This window comes from Melospiza georgiana, chromosome 4 (genome assembly GCF_028018845.1).
Source record: "Melospiza georgiana isolate bMelGeo1 chromosome 4, bMelGeo1.pri, whole genome shotgun sequence".
Lineage (NCBI taxonomy): Eukaryota > Metazoa > Chordata > Aves > Passeriformes > Passerellidae > Melospiza > Melospiza georgiana.
This window is the reverse complement of record NC_080433.1, coordinates 822,513-841,693: the sequence shown is the minus strand read 5'-3', so window position 1 is coordinate 841,693 and position 19,181 is coordinate 822,513. Positions and strand designations below refer to the sequence as shown.

Below are 19,181 nucleotides of genomic sequence, written 5' to 3'. Positions count from 1 at the left end.
AATGGAGCTTTTCCAACAGCTCCTCAGAAGTTCCAGGAACATCCCAAATGTCCTGTTTTGGGGCTCTGGACCCAGATTCAGGGGAAGTTCTGGCCCCTGGGGACTTCCAGGGGCATCCCAAATATCCCAGTTTGGGGCTCCAGGTGAGGCAGGGCTTTGCCAAAGGGTCCTGGTTTCCACTGATTCCCGGGAGCATCCCAAGAGTCCCAGTTTGGAGCTCTGGATCTGAGCTCAGGGAAGATTTTCCAAGGGCTTCTGGTTGCTCAGAACTTCCGGGAGCATCCCAAATGTCCCAGTTTGGGGCTCTGGATCCCAGCTCAATGACCTTTTCCAACAGCTCCTCAGAACTTCCAGGAACATCCCAAATGCTCCATTTTGGGGTTCTGGATCCAGGTTCGGGGAAGCTTTTCCAAGGAGGTCTGGCCCCTGGGGACTCCCAGGAGCATCCCAAGTTTCCCAGTTTGGAGCTCTGGATCCAAAGGGAAACTTTTCCAAGGGTTTTTTATGTCTTTGCTCGTGCCTTTGTTTCTCTTTAACCCAAAAAAGGCTCCTGGGAAGCGGAACTCGAGCTTCCAAAGGGAGCGTTTCCGGTGCTGCTCTGCAATTCCATGAATTCCTTTGTATTCCCACAGATCTGAGAGAGAAGGAGAAGAAACTTGAGCCCTTTGGGGTTTTAGTTCCTTTTAGGGTAAAGCTGCCTCTTTTTCTCCGATCCTGAATGAATTCCGTGTCCCGGGAGTGGTGTCACATCCCAGCAAAAGCTTGGAAAAACACCCCCCTGTTTCCTTGTAGGCTTGGGGACTCTTCCCGGGGAAATTCCCACGGGAAGCAGGGATTTGGGATGAAAATCGAGGTAATTGGCTGTGGGGAGGGAAGGAAAAGGGGGATTGGGATCGCTGAGTGAGGGAGAGTGGGAATAGGGGGGATTTGTGTGGCAGGGAGGGGTGGGGACGAGGCGGCCACTTTTGGAGAGGAGGTGGCCAAATTTAGAGAGGAGGTGGCAAGCATTGGGAAGGAGTGGCTGGGATTGGGAAGGAGATGGCCAGGAATGGGAAGGAGGTGACCCCCTCCCACCACATCTGGAGAGGTCACCAGGACTGTGGAGGTGGCCAGGACTGGGAAGGAGGTGGCAAAGTTTGGGAATGAAGTAGCCAGGATTGTTTGGGATGGAGGTTCCAGGATTGAGATGGAGGTGACCATGATTGGGAATGAGGTGACCAGGATTGGGATGGAGGTGACCAGGATTGGGATGGAGGTCACCAGGATTGGGATGGAGGTGGCCACGCTGCCGACGGCCACAACCCCTGTGTTCTCCACCCTCCCTCCCACTGGGCTCCATGGATTCCACTTCCCATGGGAAGAGGCTGCTGCAGGGGTCCCCAGGCACAGTGGGATCCCCTGGATCCCTTCCCCTCTGGGTTTCCATGGAATTTCCCCAGGTTCTCAAAGGCTGAGCTGTGGAAAATCGGGAATTCTGGGGGCCTGCACTGAGAGGACCCTCCCAGCCCTTGATCCCAGAGGATTCGGAGGTGCTGCAGGATCTGGGAAGGGTTTGATGCCTACAAGGAGACAGGGTCCCCCCAGCACGTGTCCTGTCCCGGTGTCACCGTGTCCCCACGTCACCGCTCCGCTGGCTTCTCCCATCCCAGCATCACCCATCACGCTCATCCCAAGGAAACGGGCTTTTTGGGAATTTGGGAAGAGCAGTGGGGCTGCCTGGAGCTCCAAGGGATGAGCTCCAGGTCCTGAGGGAGCCTCAGAGTGGGAAGAGTGGAATTGTCCCCGTGTTCCCGTTAAACTGGGCTTTGTCACCTTTTCCTTGAGGTGGGAATCGTGGGAAAGGGGATTTTCCTTGGAGAAATCCAGAGGGATCCATTCCAGGTGGAGTTCAGGGAAGGAGGGAGCTCCGGATGTTCTGCAGGATCTCTCATGGGAAGAGATTGCCTTGGGAAGGCCCAGGGGCAACACTCGAGGAATTGGGAATTTTCCTATGGATTCCAGCCCGGAATTCCCTTTTACTGCTGGGATCAGAGAAGGAAAAAAAGGAATTTTAGTTACAACATCCCTGATCCTGCCAGAGCTCCCTGCTGGAGCTTCCCGGGATTGCTCTGGATTGTCCCTGCTCCGGGACAGAGCTCATGGATAAATCCCAATCCCAAAACCGCTCCGGACAAATCCCTGCTGGAGCCTGAGACCCCCTTGGGTCTCCTCCCCATCCCTGCTCCGGCCTGGGCCCCTTGGGATGTTTTTCCCAAGGGATAACCATGCGTCCTTCCCAAAAATTCCCAAATCCACATTCCCAAATGTTCCCAGACTCTGCTCCAATGGCAGCTCCCAACTTTTGGCATTCCCGAGGTGTCCCTGCTCCCAGCACAGCTCTGGCATTTCCTGCCTGTTCCATTGCAGAAAGGGTTAAAATTGGGAATAATCCAGGGGTTTGGGGGTGTTTGGAGCCAACATTCCAAACCTGGAAGCTCCTGGTCCATATCCAGGTGGGATGAGGCCATTCCCTCCTTCCTGACAGCACAGCCCAGGGATCCCGGGCAACTTGCACAGGTTATTCCCTCTGGGAAGCACCGAATCCCCGGGAACATCCCGTGGCCTTTGGGGGTGGCTGATGGCACCGTCACTGTCACCAGCCCCGGGGGGACATGGAAAAACTTGGGAATTTTGTGTCGGCTGCTCGGTGTTGTTTTGGCTGTGGGGCATTTTTCTCATGCGTTTGTTGTTTCCTTCCTTTCCCAAATCCCTGCCTTGCCCAAATCCCTCTTTCCGATATCCCTGCCTTTCCCAAATCCACCCTCCTCCCCAAATTTCTCTCCTTCCCAAATCCCTGCATTTCCTATTTGCCTGTTTTTCCCAATTTCCTCTTTCCCATTTCCCTGCCTTTCCCAAATACTTCTTTCCCAAATTCCTACCCTTCCTAAATCCCTGCCTTTCCCGAATTCCTCTCTTTCCAAATCCCCGCCTCTTTCCCAAATCCCTGCCCTTCCTAAATCCCTGCATTTCCCATTTCCCTGCCTTTCCTGAATTCCCTGCCTTTCCCATTTGCCTGTCTTTCCCGAATTCCTCTCTTTCCCAAATCCCTGGTCCTTTTCCGAATCCCTCCCTGCTGTTCCCTCTTTTCCCAGCCCTCCCAGCAGCTCTGTCGCTGTCCAACCCTCCAGGCTTTGGCTGAATCCATGCAATTCCAACCGCCCCATTCCCGGCTGGCCACGCCCTCACCCATCCCACGGGAACCATCCCGATCTCCCCCCCAGTTCCCACCCCCTCCATTCCCCCATTCCCAATCCCCAACTCTCCCCAAACCCACCCGGGGGTCTCCACTCAGGGAACACCAAGGCCGGATCGATTCCCGCGGTTCTCCCGGCCCCGAATCCCTCGGGATCGACGTCCGGTGGCTTCTTTTTCCGTGTGGCGCTTCCCGGACCGGAGCTAACATTTCTCTCATTGCCTCTTTTCCTGCTTCCATGTGCATGTCCCGCTGCTCTGTCCTAGATCCGCCTCTGGCCTCCGGAGGGTGGGCGAGTTGTGTAAGTGAGCACGTTCCCATTCCATAGCTCCATCCCACCGGGAATGTCCCATTCCTCACCTGTCTCTCCCTCGTCCCCGTTGCCGCCGGCGTTCCCGATGTTCCGGAGGGAGCGGCGCCGGCCCCGGGATGTGCGCGTCCCTCGGGAGCATGGCCCTGTCCCTGTGCTGTGGTGGCGTGTCCGGCTCTTCCCGCTGGTGTTCCTGCTGAGGAAATTCCCGTCGGGATCCCGGGGGATTGGGGCTGTGGGCTGGGGAGATCCTGGAGCGGCTCAGTCCTCCAGGAAGGGTGGGAGAGACAGCGGGAAGTGGGAAAAGAGAAGGACACCAGGAAGGGTGGGAGAGACCCCAGGAAAAGTGGGAAAGGATCCCAGAAAAGGTGGGAAAAACACCAGGAAAGGTGGGAAAAGGCCACAGAAAGAGTAGGGAAGGACACCAGGAAAGGTGGGAAAGATCTCAAGGATGTTGGAAGAGACTCCAGGAAAAGTGGGAGAGATCCCTGATAAGGTGGGAGACACCCCAAGAAAGGTGGGAGAAGGATCCCAGGAGAAGTGGGACAGATTCCAAGAAAGGTGGAAAAGACCCCAGAAGGATGGAAAAGATCCCAGGAAGGGTGGGAAAGACACCAGGAAGTGGGAAAAGAGAAGGACACCAGGAAAGGTGGGAGAGACCCCAGGAAAAGTGGGGAAAGGATCCCAGAAAAGGTGGGAAAAACACGAGGAAAGGTGAGAGAGGACCCCAGGAAGGGTGAGAGAGGTCTCAAGATGTTGGAAGAGACTCCAAGAAAAGTGGGAGAGATCCCAGATAAGGTGGGAGAGACCCCAAGAAAGGTGGGAAAACGATCTCAGGAAAGGTGGGAGAGGTCTCCAGGATGTTGGAAGAGACTCCAAGAAAAGTGGGAGATCCCACATAACGTGGGAGAAACCCCAGGAAAGGTGAGAAAGGATCCCAGGAAAGATGAGAGAGATCCCAGGAAGGAGGAAAGGACCCCAGGAAAAGTGGGAAAGGACCCCAGAAAAAGTGGGAAAGACTCCAGGAATGATGGGAGAGAATCTGGGAAAGGTGGAGAATACCCTGGGAAGGACTCTGGGAAAGGGGGCAGAGCATCCCCATTCCAATCCCAGCAAACCATGGATGCACCAGGAGCCAGCTGTGGTTCCCCAGGGTGGGGGCTCCCAGGTGCCCCTCTGGAGCAATCATTCCATGAGGCAGAGGAGGGAGCTGCTGGGATCCTGCTCCATCCCAATCCCCCAGGGAAGCCACCCGAGGCTGCAGCAGGAAAACCGGGATCCAGGGATTCCCCTGCTGCCAGCAATGACTCCAGGATATCCCAGAGGCTTTCAGAAGGACTCCCCAGGCTGGGATGGGACAGCAGCGGGATCCCGGGAAAAGCTGTTCCCACTCCAGCTCCCTTGGGCTGGAAGGGGCGACCCATGGGATGGGGAGGGCCGGAGAATTCCCCCTGGGAATTTCCCAGCGTGCATGGCCGGCTCTGTGCTCCTGGTTGTGCTTCCTGCGTGTTGTCCCCGTGTCCCGTCCTCGTGTCCCGTCCCGTGTGCGGAGCTCCGGCTCCATCCGTGTCCCGGCTCCCGGAGCCGTTCCCGGTTGATTTTTCCTTGTCCTTTTCTGCCAAGCGCTGAATTCCCGAGGCCGCGGCCCCGTCCCGGGAGAGCGGCGCCGGATCCCGACGCCCCGGGAATGCCGGGGGCCGCGTTCCCACATTCCCGACGGCTGCTGGATGCCATTCCCAGGGATTTGCTCCGCTCCCGGGTGGGGCAGGGGCGCGGGATGCTCGGGAGCTCCCAGCCTGCTCCGGATCTTTCCGGGAACGCCCGGAGCAGGGTCGTTCCGGAGGGTCCTCTCGGCCATGGGGGCTCATCCCACGGGATCCAGCCGTGAATTCGTTCCCCCAATCCTGGCACTGGTGTCATGGAAATTTGGGATATTTGGGGGACACCAAGGGGGAACCGTCCCCTGTGTTGGCACTGGCGGCACTTGGATCATCCTATGGATCATTCCAGGACTCATCCCTAGGCTCACCCTAGGGCTTATCCCAAGATTCCTTCCAATGCTCTTCCCTGGGCTCACCCCAAGGTTCCTCCCTGGGCTCATCCCAAGGTTCATCCTAGGTCTCCTCCTGGGGCTTATCCCAAGATTCCACCCAGTGTCTTTCCTGGACTCATCCCAAGATTCCTCCCTGGGCTCATCCCAGAACTCATCCCAAGGTCTATCCCAAGATTGCTCCCAGTGCTCTTCCCTGGGCTCATCCTGAGGTTCATCCTGAGGTTCCTCCTAGGGCTCATCTCCATATCCCAAGATTCCTCCCAGGCTCATCCCAAAGCTCATCCCAAGGTTCCTCCCAGGGCTCATTCCGAGGTTCATCCCGCAGCTCCCGGGTTCAGGACAGCAGGAATTCCGTGTCCTGCTCCCACATCTGCTCCTGGATCCTTTGGGATGGCCACGTCCCATCCACCGGAGTGACCGGGATCAGGAAAACTTCGGACAGTGTTTGGTCCTTGCCCAGAATCCCTGCCCAGCTCCCAGTATCCCCTGTCCACTTCCCAGTACCCCTGCCCGGTTCCCAGTACCCCTGCCCGGCTCCCAGTATCCCTGTCCACTTCCCAGTATCCATGCCCTGCTCCCAGTATCCCTGTCCACTTCCCAGTATCCCTGCCCGGCTCCCAGTATCCCTGTCCAGTTCCCAGTATCCCTGCCTGGCTCCCAGTATCCCCTGTCCAGTTCCCAGTATCCCTGCCCGGCTCCCAGTATCCCTGCCCTGCTCCCAGTATCCCTGCCCGGCTCCCAGTATCCCTGTCCAGTTCCCAGTATCCCTGCCCGGCTCCCAGTATCCCTGCCCGGCTCCCAGTATCCCTGCCCAGCTCCAGGGGTAGGGTCAGGGTGAGGATTGGGATCAGGATCAGGGTTGGGATTGGGGTCAGGATCAGAGTTAGGGTTGGGATCAGGGTCTGGGTCAAGGTTAGGATTAGGATTAGGATCGGGATTGGGATCAGGATGCAGATCAGGGTTAGGATTACCTGGGAATTGGGATCAGGATTAGGGTCAGGTTTAGGCTCAGGGTTAAAGTTAGGGTCAGTTTTAGGGTTAGGACCAGGATCAAAATCAGGATCAGGGTTGAGGTGGATTTAGAGTCAAGGTTAGGATCAGGTTTAGGGTCAGGGTTAGGATCAGGGTTAAGGTTAAGCTTAGGGTCAGATCCAGGGTTGGGATCAGGGTCAGGGTTAGGATCAGGATTAGGGCCAGAGTCAAGGCTGGGATCAGGATCACGGTCGGTATCAGGGTCAGGATCAGGATTAAGATCAGGATTAGGATTAGGGTTAGGGCTATGTTTGGGATCAGCATTGGAGGAAGGTCCATAGAAGAGAAGGAAGATCCTTAGGATCCATTGGAAGGAAGATCTCGCAGGAAGATCCACGGGAGGGTCAAAGGAAGATCCGTAGAAAGGTTGGAACAAGGTCCTTGGGAATGCTGGAAAAACCTCCACTGAAATGTTGGAGAAAACCCCTCAGGAAGGTCGGAGATCTGTAGGAGGTCAGAGGAAGATCCACGAGGAGGTCAGGAAACGTCCATAGGAAATTCAGGAAGATCCATAGGAAAGTTGGATGGAAGATCCACAGGAAGATTGGAAAAACATCCATATGAAGACTGGGAGAAGGTTTGAGGAAGATCCATAGGAAGGTTGGGAACAGGTCCACACCAAGGCTGGAGGTGGTCAAGGTGGAGCCCCTTTGGAAACTGCCATGGGAATTGTGGGAGACAATTCCAAGGATTTGAGGCCCACCATGGAACACTGGAGCAGCCGCACGGGAGCCTCACCAAGGAACAGGGAATGATCCAAACGATCCCAGGAACAGTTCCAGTGATCCCCAGATTCAAACAATCCCAGGAGTGATCCCCACCATCCTAGGAATGATCCAAATGATCCCAGGAGTGATCCCAGGAACTATCCCAGCCATCCCAGGAACGATCCAAACGATCCCAGGAATGATCCGAATAATTGCAGAAAAGATCCCAACGATCCCAGGAACAATCCAAGAAATCCCAGGACATCCAGCTTTTCCCTGTCAGAGCTTCAAAAGGTGATTCCTTCTCTGCTGTGCCAGGGAAGCAGAAAAATGGGAGTTAGCAGGAATGTGGCTCAAAAATGGGAATTATCAGGTACACGGCTCATCCTGCAGATCTTCAGCCACGTTCAGCTCATCCCTTCAGAGCTATGGATTTATGGGATCCTCGGAGTTCATCAGCATTCCCAAAACCAGGAGGTGGCAATCGAGGCAATGGTGGATCCCAGCAGCATTCCAGAGTGTCCTGGTTTTCCAGGAGGGAGCTGAGATGGGAGGCTGAGCAGGGAAACTGAGGCACCGGGATGAAGGAAGTTTTATGGGATAGTTCTGAGTGAGGACAAGTGGAGTGGCAGGGATGGGATGGGATGGGATGGGATGGGATCAAAACCCATCCAGGGTCACCTCCCACTGTCCCAGGCTGTTCCAGCCCCAGTGCCCAGCCTGGCCTTGGGCACTGCAGGGATGCAGGGGCAGCCCCAGCTGCTCTGGCAATGCCAGCCCAGGCAGGAATTCCTCATTGCCAAGATGCCACCCATGGCTGCCCTCTGGCAGTGGGAGCCATTCCCTGTGTGCTGTCCCTGCAGGCCTTGTCCCCAGTCCCTCTGCAGCTCTGCTGGAGCCCCTGCAGGCCCTGCAATGTGCTGGGAGCTCTCCCTGGAGCCTTCCCTGCTCCAGGGGAACATTCCCAGCTCTCCCAGCCTCTCCAGAGCACAGGACTCTGATTTTCTAGGATTCACCCAGGTGTCAGATCCCTTTCCTTTCCCATTCCCTGTCCATCCCACGGGGACAGTGGCAGGATGGGGACAATGCCAAGGGGACAGCAGCGCTTTGAGGAGCTTTGTCCCCATCCAAGATTCCCACGGTGGCACAGCCAGGGGGTCCCACATGTCCCAGTGCCGAGGGGACACCGGCCCGGCCACCCCTGGGCTCCTCACGCCACCCTGGCCACCCGGTGACCAGGGGTGTCCAGAGGGTCCCTCCATCCCGGGAAAATGCTGGAAAGTTCCCTCTTATCCCAGCTTTTCTCCGCTGGGTCGCTCCCGTTCCATGTGGGATCAGCACGGGGTGGGAGGGACGGGGCAGGACGGGGCTCAGGGTCCTTGTCCCCAGGGTTTGGGACACTTCGGGGGCGCAGAGCCGTGCCAGGAGGGCAGGACCGGCCGGGAACCCCCACCCTGGCGGCGCTGCCGGAATCTTTGGGACATCCCCAGCGGGATATCCCTCCCGAGCCGCGTCCCCCCGCCCCGAACCTCCCCGAACCCCGCTGGATTCGCGCCCCCGTTCCCAAACCCGGCCTCACCCCTTCCCTCTCCTCTCTTTTCTCCCCCCGCCTCCCCGCTCTCTCCGCAGACTTTTCAGTAGTTTAGGAGAACTCAGCACCATTTCCCAGCGCAGCTCCGGCACCACCTTCACCGTGCGGCCCGGCAGCCGCTACCCCGTCACCCGCCGCACGCCCAGCCCCGTCAAACCCGCGGCGCTGGAGCGCCCCGAGCCCCTCAGCACCGTCCGGCCCTACGGCCTGACGCCCCCCACCATCCTCAAGTCCTCCAGCCTCTCCATCCCGCACGAGCCCAAGGAGGTGCGGTTCGTGGTGCGCAGCGTCAGCGCCCGCAGCCGCTCCCCGTCGCCGTCGCCGTCGCCGGGGCCGCCGCTGCACACGCTGCACCCGCCGCGGCCCTTCATGCAGAAGCCGCTGCACCTGTGGAACAAGTACGACGTGGGGGACTGGCTGGAGAGCATCAACCTGGTGGAGCACCGGGACAAGTTCGAGGACCACGAGATCGAGGGCACGCACCTGCCCGCCCTGACCAAGGAGGACTTCGTGGAGTTGGGGGTGACCCGCGTGGGGCACCGCATGAACATCGAGCGGGCGCTCAAGCAGCTGGTGGACAGCTGACCGCGCCCGGAGCCGCCGTGGGAAGGGCGGGGCGGAATTCCCAAGCCAAGAAAACCCACTCGGATTCTCCTTCTCCTTCTCCGAGCGCTGCACTGAGGGCGCGGGGCCGCCGACCCCCCCATCCCCGGCTCCCGCCCGCTCCCGCCCCGGCCCCGCGCCGCCGCCTCCGGCCCAGGAATGTTGCATGAAATTCCTCCTCGTTCCCGCTCTCCCGGAGGGCCCGGCCTGTAAATCGCTCCGTGCGCCCCGCCCGGGTGGCACCGGCCACGCGCGCGGTGGTGGCACCCCGGCGGCGACGCGGCCTGGAGCCCCAGAGCGGGCGGGTGGCACCTGCGGGGGTGGCACCTCCCGGGTGGCCCTGCCGCGCTCACAGGTGGCCCCAGGTGCTGACGAGTCCCGGATGTCCCTGCCGGGAGGTGGCCCCAGGTCCCGACACCCCCCAGACGTCCCCGACGGTGTCACTCACAGCTGTCCCCGCCCGGCTTGGAGGTGGCCCCAAGGTCCTGGAGCCCCCCGGGTGTCCCTGCCAGGGGGTGGCACCGGGTCCTGAACCCCTCCAAGTGTCCCCGGCAGGGTCAGAATTGTCCCTGTCAGGGGGTGGCCCCAGGTCCTGCCCCCTCCCAAGGGTGTCCCTATCGGGGGGTGGCCCTGGGTCCTGAACCCCCCCAGGTGTCCCTGCCAGGAGGTGGCCCCGGGTCCCCCCCAGGTGTCCCCATCGGGCTCGGAGGCGGCGGCTCCAGCAGGGCCATCCCGGCGGCGCTCCCGGAGAAAGGAAGGAAGGAAGGAAGGATGAAGGAAAGAAGGGAGGAAGGAAAAGAGGAAGGAAAGAAGGAAGGAAGGGCCGGGAAGGCTCCAGCGGCGGCCGTGCCACCCCGAGCCGTGCCAGGCCGTGCCAGAAGAGCCCCCCCCGCCAGGCGGACCCCCCCGGACTCTGAGCTGCTGCCCCGGCCGGGTGAGAGGGAGCGAGGAGCGCATGGATCGAAGCATGTTTGGGAATGTCGGGAGGCTGGGGGGGACGAATCCCGCAGCAAAAAAACGAAAAACAAAAAAAAAAAAAAAAATCGCTTTGGCAACGTTTAGAGGGGAGGGGGCGGGGGGTGGGAAAGGTTTGATTTCCTCTGGGCTTGGGGTCTTGTTTTTTCCAAAAGGGGGGAAAAGCGTTGATGGGAAATTATTTAATCTCCGTGCATTTATCTAGAGAGCAGCTGATAAGCCCCACGAGATAACGAATTACAGGATCCTCCCCCCTCCCCACACGCCCCTTCCGCCCCCCCACCCCCACCCCCCAAAATCCTGCTCATCCCTCGTTTTGCATCTTTTTAAGCAGCTCTATATTTGGAAAGAGAGAATATCTATATATCTATATCTCCAGAGCTATAGCCACCTGATTTTTGTTAGGATTTTCCTAAAAGAATTCCTATCTCTGGACTGGAGGAGACGCTCCCGGCACGCCCGTGGCTCGCGGGAGTTTTTAAGCGACTGAATGAATGTGAAAAAGTCTTTTTAAACACACCACAAAAACCCCTAAAATCCCCCTCCCCACCAACCCGAAACAGCTCCTTTCAGACGCTCTGGATTTGTGAAAATTCAGAGAAATCACAAAAACACACACACACACACAAAAAAACAACCACAAAAACACAAACTTGCGTTTTGGGACACACCGAGTCTTCCAGGCACACAGCAGGGAGGTGTCCCCGATTTTGGGGGTCCCAGGGCTGGTGGTGGCCGTGGGGACGATGCCCGGGGCAGGGGACGCTCCCCGTGGTGTCCCCAGCGCCACCCGCGTGTCCCCCGGGCGGGGGCGGCCCGGCTGGCCGGGAGGGGAGGGCTCGGTGCTCCCAAAAGCCGAGCGAGGCCCCCAGGAAGGCATTAACAAAACTCTTCTGGTGCTAAGAGGGGAGGACAGGGAGCTCCGTCCTGACCCTCAACATCTCCGAACCTTTCCGACCTTGCCAGGGAAAAGGGCCCGGAGCTCCCCCGGGGTGTCCCCAGGATGTCCCCTGTCCTGTGTCAGGGTACCGGGACCTCCCTGGGATGTCCCCTGCCCTGTTTCGGGCACCGGGATGTCCTCAGGTTGTCCCTGTCCTGTGTCGGGGTACCGGGACCTCCCCGGGATGTCCCCTGTCCTATGTCGGGGCACGGGGATGTCCCCAGGATGTCCCTGCCCTCTGTTGGGGCACCGGGATGTCCCCGGGATGTCCCTGCCCTCTGTTGGGGCACCGGGCTGTCCCCAGGAGGGTCCCCGGTGCCATCTCCTTTTCCCCGAGCCCTCATCCCCGTGGCGACCCCCGCCGTTCTGTCCCCGTGCCCGGCTGCCACCCCGCTGTCCCAGCCGGGAACGGGAAAGGGCCCGGTGGGCGACAAGCCGGGAAAAAATATCCCGGGAAGAAAACAAAAACAAGCCGGGAATGGCGGGCTCGGTGAGCCCGGCACGTCCCGGCCCCTCCCCTGCGCCACCGCGGTGCCACCGCGCCCGCCCGGTGCCCCCCGCCCAGCTCAGGTCCTGCCCTCGGCCGTGTCCCCGCAGCCCCCGCCAAGGTCCCGTCCCCGTCCTCTCCCCCGCAATCAGCGCCCGTGTCCCCAGATCTGCCCTGCCAGCCCCGCGGTGTCACCAAATGTCACCCAGTGTCACCCTCGGCCCCCAAATCCTCTGTGCCAGCCCCACCCACGGTCACCTCCCCGCAATCCGCCCTCTAAACCCAGCCCCGCCCTGCGCCCTCCCACCGGGACCCAAAACCCGTCCTACCCTTACCCCCAAATTCACCTCACCCGTGCCCCCAAACCCATCCCACCCTTACCCCCAAATTCACCTCACCCGTGCCCCCAAACCCATCCCACCCTTACCCCCAAATTCACCTCACCCGTGCCCCCAAACCCATCCCACCCTTACCCCCAAATTCACCTCACCTGTGCCCCCAAATCCGTCCCACCCTTACCCCCAAATTCACCTCACCTGTGCCCCCAAATCCGTCCAACCCTTATCCACCAAATCCAGCCCACCTGTGCCCCCAAATCCATCCCACCCTTACCCCCAAATTCACCTCACCTGTGCCCCCAAACCCATCCCACCCTTACCCCCAAATTCACCTCACCCGTGCCCCCAAACCCATCCCACCCTTACCCCCAAATTCACCTCACCCGTGCCCCCAAATCCGTCCAAGCCTTATCCACCAAATCCAGCCCACCTGTGCCCCCAAGTCTATCCCACCTGTGCCCCCAAATCCATCCAACCCTTATCCCAAATCCGTCCAAGCCTTATCCACCAAATCCAGCCCACATGTGCCCCCAAGTCTATCCCACCTGTGCCCCCAAATCCATCCAACCCTTATCCACCAAATCCAGCCCCACCCTCTGCAATCTCCCCCAGATCCATCCCACCCTTGTCCCCCAAATTCACCTCACCTGTACCCCCAAATTCATCCCACCCACGTCCCCAAAATCCATCCCACCCTTATCCACCAAATTCACCTCACCTGTGGCCCCAAATCCAGCCCGACCCTGTGCAATCTTCCCCAAAATCCATCCCACCCTTATCCCCCAAATCCATCCCACCTGTGTCCCTAAATCCATCCCACCCTTATCGACCAAACCTGCGCCCCCAAATCCAGCTCTACCCTGTGCAATCTCCCCAAAATCCATCCCACCCTTATCCCCCAAATCCATCCCACCTGTATCCCCCAAATCCATCCCCACTCCCCTTGCCCGGCCGGTGCCACTCTCGCTCTGTGTCCCCGCTGTGTCCGGCATTCCCGGGACACTCCGGGCACAGGAACAGGCTGGCAGCTCCCACCCCAAATCCCAACCCATCCCAGATCCCACCCCAAATCCCACCCAAAATCTGACATCCCGTCCCAGATCCCAACCCCAGCTCCCATCCGACATCCCATCCCAATCCCATCCTAGACGATGCCGTGCCACCCTCCTGTGCCTCTCCCCTGCCCCCTCCGCTCCCTGTCCCCTCTGTCCCCGTGTCCCTCCGCCACCTCCCGGTGCTGTCCCGAGCCGCTCCGCGCATCCCGGGGCGCTCCCGGCCCCTCCGCATCCCGCCGGGAATGTCGCACGGCGGAATGTCGCACGGTGGAATGTCGCACGGTGGAATGTCGCACGGTGGAATGTCGCGTTCCGGCATGTCGCACGGCGGAATGTCGCGTGCCGGAATGCCGCACGGCGGAATGTCGCACGGTGGAATGTCGCATACGGGAATGTCGCACGCGGGAATGTCGCACGGCGGAATGTCGCCTGCGGGAATGTCGCACGGCGGAATGTCGCACGCGGGAATGTCGCGTTCCGGCATGTCGCACGGTCGAATGTCGCATGGCGGGCGGAGCACGTCCCGGTGCCATGGCGCCGCTGTGGGATTGGGGAATTCCCGGGAATTCCTCTGCCTGTCCCTTCCCGGGGCCGCTCCCCTGGGGGATCCCGGTGGGGACGCGCCCGTGGCTGCCCACCCTGCCTGGCACTGCCCACCCTGCCTGGCACTGCCCACCCTGCCTGGCACTGACTGCCCTGACCACCCTGCCTGGCACTGCCCACCCTGGCTGACCACCCTGCCTGGCACTGCCCACCCTGCCTGGCACTGCCCACCCTGCCTGGCCACCCAGCCTGGCACTGACTGCTCTGACCACCCAGCTTGGCACTGCCCACCCTGCCTGGCACTGACTGCCCTGACCACCCTGCCAGACACTGACCACTCTCTCTGACCACCCGTGCCAGGCACCGACCACCCTGCCTGGCCACCCCAGCCTGGCATTGACCACTCTGCTTGGCCGCCCCTGACCATCCTGCCTGGCACTGCCCGACCACCCCGACCACCCCAGCCTGGCACTGACTGCCTTGCCTGACCACCCCTGCCTGCCACTGACCACTCTGCTTGGCCGCCCCGACCGCTCTGCCTGCCATTGACCACTCTGTCTGACCCCCTGACCACCCCAGGCTGGCACCGACCACTCTGCCTGGCACTGACTGCTTTGCCTGCCCACCCTTGCCTGGCACTGCCCATCCTGCCCGACCCCCCTTGCCTGCCCACCCTGCCTGTCCCTCCCCGTCCCTCTCCCCCGTCCCTCCCCATCCCCGCAGCCCCGGCAGCCCCCGGCGCTCTCGGTGTCCCCTGGGTGGCACCGCTGTCCCGGTGTCCCCTCGCGGAGCCCCCCCGGTGTCCCCTGAGGCTCGGGGGCTCCGCAGGCGCCACGGGCGCGGGTGGCAGTGACAGTGGTGGCCTGAGCGCGGGCAGCCCGGCGCGTCCCGCCGGGTGTCCCGGGTCTCCGCCCCTTCCGCAGCTGTTTGTCGGGGCCACACCGAGACGGAGACCCCCGCCCGCGGCCGCCTCTCGCCGCGAGAGGCCGAACCCGCGGAGCGCAACCGCTCCGCTCAAGCTCGCTCTGGGACCGGAGAGCTGTGCGCCTTCTCGCCATTTCGGAGGAGCCTTCCCCTCCCTCCTCCTCCTCCTCCTCGTCCTCCTCCGCGCCCCCCGAGGGCGGAAATGGCGGTGCCCGCTCCGCGCCCGCGGAGCCGCGGCCGTGCCCGGCCCGCACCCGCAGCTCCCGCTGAAGCAGCTGCAGCCGTACCTGTGTTGGCGAACACTGAGTGTCCCCCGCGCCGCTCGCGGGGACACCACGGCTCGTCCCAGTCAGGCCCCACGCCAGAGAAGGCGACTTCCACCCGCGCTGCCCGTCCCGAGAGCGCCCGGCGCTGCCACCGAGCTGCCCCGTGTGTCCCCGCAGCCTCCTCGTCCTGCTGTCCCTGTCCCCTGTCCCGTTTATCCCTGCTCCGTTTATCCCCGTTCCCTGCGCCAGGCATCCCTGTCCCGTTGTCCCGTTTATGTGCCAGGCATCCCTGTTCCCTGTGCCAGACATCCCTGTCCCCTGTGCCAGGCATCCCTGTCCTCTGTGCCAGGCATCCCTGTCCCCTTGTCCCGTTTATCCCTGTCCCCTGTGCCAGGCATCCCTGTCCTCTGTGCCAGGCATCCCTGTCCCCTTGTCCCGTTTATCCCTGTCCCCTGTGCCAGGCATCCCTGTCCCCTTGTCCCGTTTATGTGCCAGGCATCCCTGTTCCCTGTGCCAGACATCCCTGTCCCCTTGTCCCGTTTATGTGCCAGGCATCCCTGTCCCTTTGTCCCGTTTATGTGCCAGGCATCCCTGTCCCCTTGTCCTGTTTATGTGCCAGGCATCCCTGTCCTCTGTGCCAGGCATCCCTGTCCCCTTGTCCCGTTTATCCCTGTCCCTCTCCCCACTAATCCTTTGTCTCCTGTGTCACTCATCCTGTCCTCTGTGCCACTCATCCCTGTCCCCTGTGCCACTCATCCCTGTCACCTGTGCCAGCATCCCTGTCCCGTGTAACACTCATGCCTGTCCCGTTTATCCCTGTCCCGTTTATCCCTGTCCCCAGCCCCACTCATCCTTTGTCTCCTGTGTCACTCATCCTGTCCTCTGTGCCACTCATCTCTGTCCCTTTGTCCCGTTTATCCCTGTCCCTGTACCACTCATCCCTGTCCCCTTGTCCCGTTAATCCCTGTCCCGTTAATCCCTGTCCCCAGCCCCTCTCATCCCCATTCCGTTCCCTTGTCCCGTTTGTCCCTGTCGCCTGCCCCACTCATCCTCCCCTCTGTGTCACTCATCCCTGTCCTGTTCATCCCTGTCCCTTGTCCCACTCATCTCTGTCCCCAGCCCCGCTCATTCCTGTCCCCCGTCCCGCTCATGGCCGTTCACCGTCCCATAAATTCCTGTCCCCAGCCCTCCTCACTCCTGTCCCCTGTGCCACTCACCCCTGTCTCCTGTTCAGGTCACCCCTGTCCCCTACCCGTTCATTCTTGTGCCCTGCTCCACTCATCCTGTCCCCAGCCCTTTCATTTCTGTCCCCTACCCCACCAATCCCTGTCCCTCGCCCTTGTCATTTCTGTCCCTTGTCCTGTTCATTCCTGTCCCCCTCCTTCGTCATTTCTGTCCCCTGTCCTGCCCATCCCTGTCCCCTGTCCTGCCCGTCTCTATCCCCCGCCCTGCCCATCCCTGTTCCCTGCCTATCCCTGTTCCCCCTCATTTCCCATCCCTGTCCCCTGTCCTGCCCATCCCTGTCCCCTGCCCCGCTCATCCCTGTCCCCCTCATTTCCCGTCCCTGTCCCCAGCACTGCCCATCCCTGTCCCCATCACTGCCCATCCCTGTCCCCAGCACTGCCCATCCCTGTCCCCAGCACTGCCCATCCCTGTCCCATCACTGCCCATCCCTGTCCCCTGCACTGCCCACCCCCGTCCCCTGCCCATCCCTGTCCCCTGCGCTGCCACGGGGACGTGGCAGAGCTGGACAAGGGACTTCCAAAAGGCCATCAGGGTCCCCGGGCGAACTGGCTTCGCCTGGGGCGGCCCCTCCAGCTGCCAGCACAGACCCCCGGTGTCCCCTCCGTGTCCCCCCCGCTGTGCCACCGGCTGGGGGTGGCCCCGTGCCGGCGGCCAGGGTCACCCACCCAGTGCCACGGTGCCACCACCAGGACCCCACGGTGCCCATCGGCCACGGGTCGCTGCCGTGGCCGTTCCCAAAGCGCTGCCGTCCCCTTCCCGGGAGTGATTCCCAGTGTCCCCAGCTCCTGTCCCCGCTCCGGCCACGCCGCCCGCCCGCTCCGGACCCCTCCGGAGCCGGGGCCACCTTGCCTTTGGAAAAGCCATCCGGGAGAAGGCAGAGCGGGAGCCCAGCTGACCCCTGACCCCGGCCTGGCCCCTGGGTCACGCTGACCCCCCGGCCACACTGACCCCCCGGCCACCCCCGGCTCTGCCAGCCCCCGGGTCACACTGACCCCTCGGTCACAACAACACATCGGCCATGCCAAACCTTTGGCCACGCTGACCCCTCGGCCATGCCAATCCCGGGGTCACGCTGACCCCTCGGCCACGCCAGTCCCAGGGTCATGCTGACCCCTCGGCCACGCCAACCCATCGGCTGTGCTGACCCCTCGGCCACATTGACCCCTTGGCCACGCCAACCCTTTGGCCATGCCAACCCCTCGGCCACGCCAACCCTTTGGCCCTGCCAACCCCTCGGCCACGCCAACCCTTTGGCCCTGCCAACCCCTTGGCCATGCCAACCCTTTGGCCATGCCAACCCCTCGGCCATGCCGTGGCCATGCCAACCCATTGGCCAGGCTGGCCCCTTGACCACACCGACCCCTCGGCCATGCCAAGCCTTTGGCCGTGCCAAACCCTTGGTCAGCCCTGAGACCCATTGACCCCACAGCCACCCTGACCCCACAGCCACACTGACCCCTAAGCTGTGCTGACCCTTTAAGGACCCTTGGCCCTTGGCCATGCCAAGCCCTCGGCCACGCCAACCCTTTGGCCGTGCCGACCCTTTGAACACCCTTTGGCCCCTTTGGCCACGCCAACCTGTCAGCCATGCTGAGCCCCCGGCCATGCTGACCCCTTGGCCATGCCAATCCATTGGCTGTGCCAGGTCCTTGACTGCCCTTCAGCCCTTTGGCCATGCCAATCCTTCGGCCATGCCAGCCCCTTGCCCGTGCCAACCCCTCGACTACCCCTTGGCCCTTTGTCCATGCCAACCCATCGGCCATGCCAACACATTGGCCGTGTTGACTACTTGGCCATGCCAGCCCATCGGCCGTGCCCACCCTTTGACCACCCTTTGGCCACCCCTTGGCCACGCCAACCCCTCGGCCATGCCAACCTATTGGCTGTGCCAAGCCCTTGTCCACCCCTCGGCCATGCCGGCCCCTTGACCACGCCAACCCCTTGGCCATGCCAACCCCTCGGCCATGCCAATCTATTGGCCGTGTTGACCACTTGGCCATGCCAACCCCTCAACCACGCCAACCCTTGGCCACACCAGCCCATTGGCCAGGATGACCCCTTGACCACGCCAACCCCTCAGCCACGCCAACCCCTTGGCCATGCCAACCCATTGGCCGTGTTGACCACTTGGCCATGTGAACCCCTCGGCCATGCCAACCTATTGGCCGTGCCAAGCCCTTGACCAGCCCTCAGCCGTGCTGGCCCCTTGGCCATGCCAACCCCTCGGCCATGCCAATCTACTGGCCGTGTTGACCACTTGGCCATGCCAACCCATCAGCTATGCCAAGCCCTTGACCACCCCTTGGCCACACCAACCCGTTGGCCACACCAAGTCCTCAGCCATGCCAATCCATTGGCCGTGCCAATCCATTGGCCGTGTTGACCCCTCGGCCATGCCAACCCATTGGCCGTGTTGACCACTTGGCCATGCCAACCCTGTGGCCATGCCAATCTATTGGCTGTGCCAAGCCCTTGACCACCCCTCGGCCATGCCAACTCCTTGGCCGTGCCGGCCCTTTGGCCACGCCTACCCCTCAGCCGTGCTGACCCTTTGACCACCGCTTGGCCTCTTGGCCACGCCGACCCCTTGACCACGGCTCGGCCACGCCAACCCCAGGGCCGTGCCGCCCCCGGCCGCGCCGCCCCCGCCCCGGGCCGCGGCATTACTGTGATTCCTCTCATGGCTTCTCCACCACTCGGGTTTTTCCGCTGTACAAAGGGAGACACTTTTCCTTTTCTTTTCCCCCCTGCTTCCGAAGGGGTTTTTTCCCCCCCGAGCTGTCGATATTTTTCCGTTGTCCAGCCCGGCGCCATCGCCCCCCTCCATCCGCCCGTCCGTTCCCCCGACTGTGACAAAGAGCAGAACCCCCCGGGGTCACT

The 19,181-nt window shown here is 61.6% G+C and overlaps 2 protein-coding genes across 7 annotated transcripts in view; one reads left to right on the top strand and one right to left on the bottom strand.

Annotated features, from left to right (window-relative positions):
* SHANK3 (SH3 and multiple ankyrin repeat domains 3) overlaps positions 1–9,512 on the top strand; it is a 147,417-nt gene extending 137,905 nt beyond the window's left edge. The window contains 1 exon segment of the mRNA XM_058022231.1: positions 8,964–9,512. Coding sequence (XP_057878214.1) covers positions 8,964–9,510 — 547 coding nt within the window. The 3' untranslated portion in view covers positions 9,511–9,512.
* A 2,180-nt stretch (positions 9,513–11,692) lies between these two features.
* LOC131082878 (uncharacterized) lies at positions 11,693–16,601 on the bottom strand. 6 transcript variants are annotated; one of them, XR_009114389.1, is made up of 2 exons: positions 12,814–15,599; positions 11,693–12,537 (listed from the first exon to the last, which is right to left on the bottom strand). XR_009114389.1 is itself a non-coding variant. In XM_058023064.1 (2 exons), exon 2 carries the CDS (start codon positions 15,363–15,365, stop codon positions 13,413–13,415), a length of 1,953 nt encoding a protein of 650 aa, XP_057879047.1. In that variant the 5' UTR covers positions 15,366–15,530; positions 15,822–16,601; the 3' UTR covers positions 12,779–13,412. The 6 variants fall into 6 exon arrangements, 4 of the variants coding, with proteins under 4 accessions (XP_057879047.1, XP_057879049.1, XP_057879048.1 ...); XR_009114390.1 differs by lacking the exon at positions 11,693–12,537 and adding an exon at positions 12,574–12,698; XM_058023064.1 differs by lacking the exon at positions 11,693–12,537 and adding an exon at positions 15,822–16,601 and having other exon boundaries at positions 12,779–15,530.
* Positions 16,602–19,181: the final 2,580 nt, after the last annotated feature.